This window comes from Lottia gigantea (genome assembly GCF_000327385.1).
Source record: "Lottia gigantea unplaced genomic scaffold LOTGIsca_104, whole genome shotgun sequence".
NCBI classification, from domain to species: domain Eukaryota; kingdom Metazoa; phylum Mollusca; class Gastropoda; family Lottiidae; genus Lottia; species Lottia gigantea.
This window is the reverse complement of record NW_008706849.1, coordinates 777,774-783,840: the sequence shown is the minus strand read 5'-3', so window position 1 is coordinate 783,840 and position 6,067 is coordinate 777,774. Positions and strand designations below refer to the sequence as shown.

Below are 6,067 nucleotides of genomic sequence, written 5' to 3'. Positions count from 1 at the left end.
GATTTTCCGTTAATCCAAGTTGTTGTAATCTGTTATTTTCAACTTGGGGTTTTTATTTTATTCTTAGCTTTGATATATTCTCCATTTCTTTTTAAAATATTATTCCAATCCATTTTTAAAAAAATAAAATTAACATATATCGTTCATAACTCTTTCACCCGCAGGTTTTCTAGTATTTACAAATACATATCCATGTTCATCTGGATATCTCCATTGAGCTTTACAAACCTTTTTAAATGCATCTCTGTCCATTCCGTGATTTATCGATTGAACGATTTGAGATAAATCTTTGTCGTTTAATTCAAATAATAAAAAACAATTTGCATTTTTTCTAATGAACATAGAATCCATCCCGTAAAAAGATTGGGATTGGTATATGCAGTGACAGTTGTGATGTCTTCCTTTCGTGAAGAATTCTTGTTGAACGGCTTGATTTCTTTGCGCCACGCAGTCGTCAAACAACATTAAGTTCTTTCACTCGCTATCAATATTAGACAAGTCTAGATCATTAACATTTTTCGTAAGAAAAACTTTTATATCCGTTGGTTTCTTTCCTTCGATGTAGTTATCTATGAAATCTTTCAATTCCACTTCTTCTTCGTTTTCTTTGTAATATTGAAGTAGGTCTTGAACATCTCTCTTTGGTAGATATTCTAAAGTTTTGAGAAATTGATAATACGATTGCTCTGGTGTTGTTGTGTAGATATGGTGTAGTTTGGTGTTGTCAACATGTTAAAAGTGAGATGAGTTTTCCCAGAACCGGAACTACCGCATATACACATGAGCATTGGGTTATTAGGAAATATTTGTGAATGATTAAATTTTTTACCCATTTTTTATTATTTTAATTTGTTCCAAAAATAACTCCTTCTCCTTTATACTTCGAAAGATATCATCCTTCTCCAGTGCGTATATTATTAAAAATATTCCATTACCCTTATGTTTGACTTTGATTTCTCCTGTGTCAATACTATCTACTAATTTATTTAATCCTTGTTTAACAGTTTTCTTGGTTTCTTCACTAAATCTTTTTCCAAATTCTTTCATTGTGCCTATCATTTCTCCCACTCCTGAACCTTTCTTTTCCGTTTTAGGTTTTTCAATCTCTGCTGCCAACTTTTCCATTTTTAAATTATGTCTACGTTGTTCGGCTGCGTTCTTTTCGTTGGCAGCTTTTGTAGCAGCAGCTTCTGCAATAGCAGCTTTCTTTGCGTTGGCAGTTTTTATTCCACCAGCTGTAGCACCAGCCACTGTAGCCGCCGCGGTAATACCAGCAAATATTAAAGGTAGGGAAAATATAAATCCACCTTCTTTTGCGTTCGCGTCAATTCTTTCTAAATCTATATCGTCTCTGACTTTACAATATTTGTATTTATCAATAAGTTTTTTAGTTATGTTGATTTTTTTACCATTATAAGTTATTGTAGTTGGTGAAGCTGTTTCAATAGCTTCTATTATTTTCATAACTAAAGTTTCTGGTTTCGTTTTCAAGGGTGTATTTTTTACTCAATTCTTATCATTCTTCTATCTGCTATTTTAATTAAATGTTTTGCTTCTTCCAATAATAAACAATAACCTGTTACATCTCCTTGTGTTTTTTCAATATGAATATTTATGTTCACTCCTGTTTTGAAAAGATCTTCTTGATGAGCTGATAGATCAAAACAGAAGATTGGATGATTAAGTGCAAAATCTAAATATTCAAACTGAGGTAGATTTCCAAATAATTCACACATATTTTTATAGTTTCTATACAATTCATTATAATCTTTTGTGGTTGGATTAATTGTTAAAGGTTGGTTAGGATAATTATCGTTATTTAATCTTACTTGAACTTTATGGATTAAAGGATTTTGAGTTTGGTTCATTGCCACTCTAAAGACACTATTGTTATTCGTTTGAGAATCTGGTAAGTTCTTGAAACCAACTATTATATATCTTGCTGGTTTAATAGTGGTAGTGATTGGCCATGTGGTGGATTCTCCAGTTAAAGTCATGCTACCTACAGTGTTACGATGAAGAAAAGCTATTTCAATATCTTTAGTTAACGAGTTGAATATTTTCGTTTCTACTTCAATTGATGGTGTTATTACGGGTATGAAAAGTTGGAGATTCGTTATTTCTAATTTTGCATCTGAACCATTCTCTCCAAAGAATATCTTATCGTCGTTTATTTCTCTTTGTAGATGAATTTTATATGGTAAGCCTATGGAAACTTTTCTATGTTCCAACAGACCGAATAAAGGATATAATTTCCAATTTACGTAATTACCCCACCTATTATTCTCAACAACATTATTATACTGAAGTACTCGTTTTTCGAATCCATGATTAATTGCTCGTCCTACTCTTTCTATCGTGTTTCGAGCAACAACTCTCACTCTAGCTAAATCGGCATCATTTGCAAGATTTCTTACCGGTTCCTTTAAAATACTTCCATCATCAACATCGGGTATCCAGCCTGAAACTGAATCGAAATCTTTAGGATATAAAACTGTTTTCAACATTGTGTCGAATTCCCCAGGATGTTTGATTGTTTCTATCGGATTTGAACCAGCTTCTAAAACCATCTCGCTAAATAAAGATGGAAAGAAATTGTTTTCTAACGTTGTATTTGTTTGTTGAACTTGATTCTGAGTGGCTTCTTTAATTTTGAAATCGCATCTGAAATAAGCATCGGAAAGAAGCAACCAATTCGATAATGAATTTATTTCGAAGGTAATTCTACCACCATCATTCAATTGGGATTTAGAACCAACAGTGGGTGAGATGATAATATAATCCTCTTTTTTCTTGTTAAATGAATAACGAATTGGATCGTATAATCTAAAGATTGGATCAATATCAATAACCCAAATACATAAAATTATAGCATCAATTCACATGATCACACCATGTTTCATTAAAATCAATTGAAAACTATAGTCTCTAATGTGTTCACAAACAAATTTTGACGCTTTTTTCCTAAGTCAAGGGCAATAACTCAAAAGCCTTTCATCGAAATATCATCAAATTCGAACTTGTCCAAGATCTCATCAATATAAATGATCGCACCAAATTTCATTAAAATCATCTGAAAACTGTCGTCTCTATTGTGTTCACAAACAAATTCTGACGCGTTTTTCCTAAGTCAAAGGCAATAACTCAAAAACCATTCATCGAAAGATCGTCAATTTCGAACTTGACCAAGATCTCATCAATATAAATCATCACACCAAATTTCATTAAAATCAGTTGAAAACTGTAGTCTCTATTGTGTTCACAAGAAATAATGACGGACCGACGGACAGGGGCGCCGGCAACATACGTTCACATTTCCATGTGGGCGTATAAAAATAAGGGAACCCATCTTTAAACTGATATTTTTTTTAGCAGTTTTTTACTTTTTCTGGAAGTGTGTTCCAGTCATTTATACTATTGTAGTGGAAAGAGAAGCTTCTCTAGCCTACCCTTGATTCTAGATTTACAGAATCATTTCGATGTGGCCGTATAAAAATTAAAGTGACCCTTTTAGTGATTTTTAAGTACTCTCCTCGTGTCAATTATAATTTTCCTGTTTCTTCTTTTCATCATACGTGTAAGCTCTTTTTTGAAGAAATTTAGGGGAATAAGGCTACCGTTTATATTTCGTTGAGTGCAGTATATCTGTGATAATTATATAACTCTATGGACAAGTAGTAGGGGCATAGGTTCGGGCAATTTGGTTGCTAGGCAACGGATGACGTCATATCCGGTTTTAGGATGCGCATGCGTGACTTCGGTTGCTAGAGAGATGACGTCATTGGGGAAAGCCCACGGGAATCCCAGTTTGACGATGACGTCATGGGAAATCCCAAGGGGAAATTCCAAGGAGAAATCCCAAGGGGAATTCCCAAGGGGAAATCTCAAGGGAAAATCTCAAGGGAAAAACCCAAGGAAAAGGGAACTCTTTTATTTTGATTAGGTAGCCCTGAAAAGGGCTGTTTTTTATTGGACTTGGTCTAATCAAAGTAGGACCGACGACACGTGCAGATTTCTTTCGGTTTTTTCGCATAGACCCTTCTATGTTTGGAAATACTCCAGAAGGTAGGGCGAACTATGGCCATACACCATAGACATTGAAACCAGTCATCCTCTAGGTGATGGTAATAGGCCATAGGCCTTGACTTATGACAAATGTCACATTCCTTAAAATCTGACTTGTCCATGGCGAATATGATTTTCCTTTAAAAGGCCATAGATCACGTGTTAGATCACGTGACTATTTCCGATCATTTGATTGGCTACAGCGCCACCTAGTCAAATCAATATAATGCACATACACTAGAAAAATTAGTCATGGATAGATACTTGTTTTTCGAGGATCGTTTAGAGACGTTTGTAGATTGGCCTAAATCTAAACCTACACCAATCTCTTTGTTGAACGATAAAAAGACGTGGATTGTTTATGCGAATGTATTGGTAATTTGATTCGGGGCACCTTACCACTATCAGCTGCAGAAACAAGACGTTTACGATCAAAGTCAACCTTAATTAGACGTCTGGGCACTCCCAAAACACCTTGGAAAACCCGTAAGAGATTACTTCAACAACACGGTAAAGGATTGTGGAAACCTGTCTTTCATCCTTTGCTCAACAAATTAAAACAGCGATGAAGTTTACACGAAAAATGAGATTGGTCCCAGCAGATGAACCTGAGAAGATTGTGACGGTTAAACCTTACGAACCCGTGTACGATCAAAATCCAGTTAAAGAAGCTTTAGAAGAATTAAGTCAAGAAATGCAACGTTTACTCAAGTCCAATACTTCAGACGATATTAAAATGGATCAATATGGTCAAATGTTGCATCGATATCGAATACTGCAAAATAAAAGACATGCACGAACCATACCCGAGACAACAAACAACAAACATGACGACATCGCTTCCGTGGAAAAACCTGATATTTTATCTTCGGTACCTAAAACATACCAAGGCCGAGCTCGTATGTTATTAGAGCATTTGGAAAAGAAAACACCCTACTCTTGGAATCACAAGTACGAATTGACCCATGGCGGTGAGGTAATGAAAGGCACGAACGTAGTGGATATCGTCAATGATTTCATTCGTAACCGCAAGACAAATATTACCCCTTTTGGTTGGGAAGCCGTCATGAGAAGTTTGAGAGAATCAAATATACCTCGAGAAGCCATTGGAAACGATCGTCGATGGGAATTGTTTTCGACACCTCAAACACAATCATCTCCGTCCACTTTTGAAACGCCCAAGAAACGCACAAGTAAAAAGCAACAGAGAAAATGGCTATCTTTTGACAGCCTATAAAAGAAGCTCACAAACATTAACATAGTGGTAGATGTCGATAGATGATGCTGTCAGTGTCAAAGTAACACACTCTGTTTCCTAAGGGTTCCAACACACTGTATAGTTTTAAACGTGCTTGGGCTGTCACAAAAGCAGCAATCACTACATTGGTGATAGAACATGGTTGAACGTGTTTCTTCAATTTTTCAATCATGACCATGTTATCGTTGACGATTTGAACATCTTTGACTGTTTCTGTTGCATCATTCATCAGCTGAAAATATTCTGAAGGATCCGTGATGTATTCTGTTTGACTAAAGTTGTCTCTTTGTCCAAATTTTCCCCAAAGTGTGTTCAGTATCGATTTCGAAAACGCACGACGTCCTTTATTCGGTTTAATTTGGTCCGGATCCAGTGTTACTCCTTCTTTCCTGAAAACTTCTTCTATGAAATTACGTTTATCTTCATCTGTGCGACAGTTGTCTGGGTATCCACTGCTCTCCATTTTCATTTTTAGGTAACGATTGATATAGTCAGTAAATAATCCACCCGTCTTGGTTTCGGGATCATACTGACTCCATTGATTCCAATGCCATACTTCGTAGATATCCAGAATTCGGTAACCCATCTCCACTTCTTTTTTCAGTTCCAATGTCACAAAAGTACCTACCCAAGCTCTTTCTTTCTCACTGTGATTACACGATCGATAAACGGCAACATCATCTTGTTTCATGTGATCTTGTACACAAGTCCTGCAGAGTGGAAAGTGAGTTTTTCATTTCTGAT

General features: G+C 35.7%; 1 protein-coding gene across 1 annotated transcript; it reads right to left on the bottom strand.

The window, feature by feature from the left end:
- Nucleotides 1–825: 825 nt before the first annotated feature.
- On the bottom strand, nt 826–2,570 carry LOTGIDRAFT_170828 (hypothetical protein; the record flags this gene model as incomplete). The annotated part of the gene is made up of 2 exons (XM_009046673.1): nt 826–1,475; nt 1,577–2,570. 2 exons carry the CDS (start codon nt 2,568–2,570, stop codon nt 826–828), a joined length of 1,644 nt encoding a protein of 547 aa, XP_009044921.1.
- Nucleotides 2,571–6,067: the final 3,497 nt, after the last annotated feature.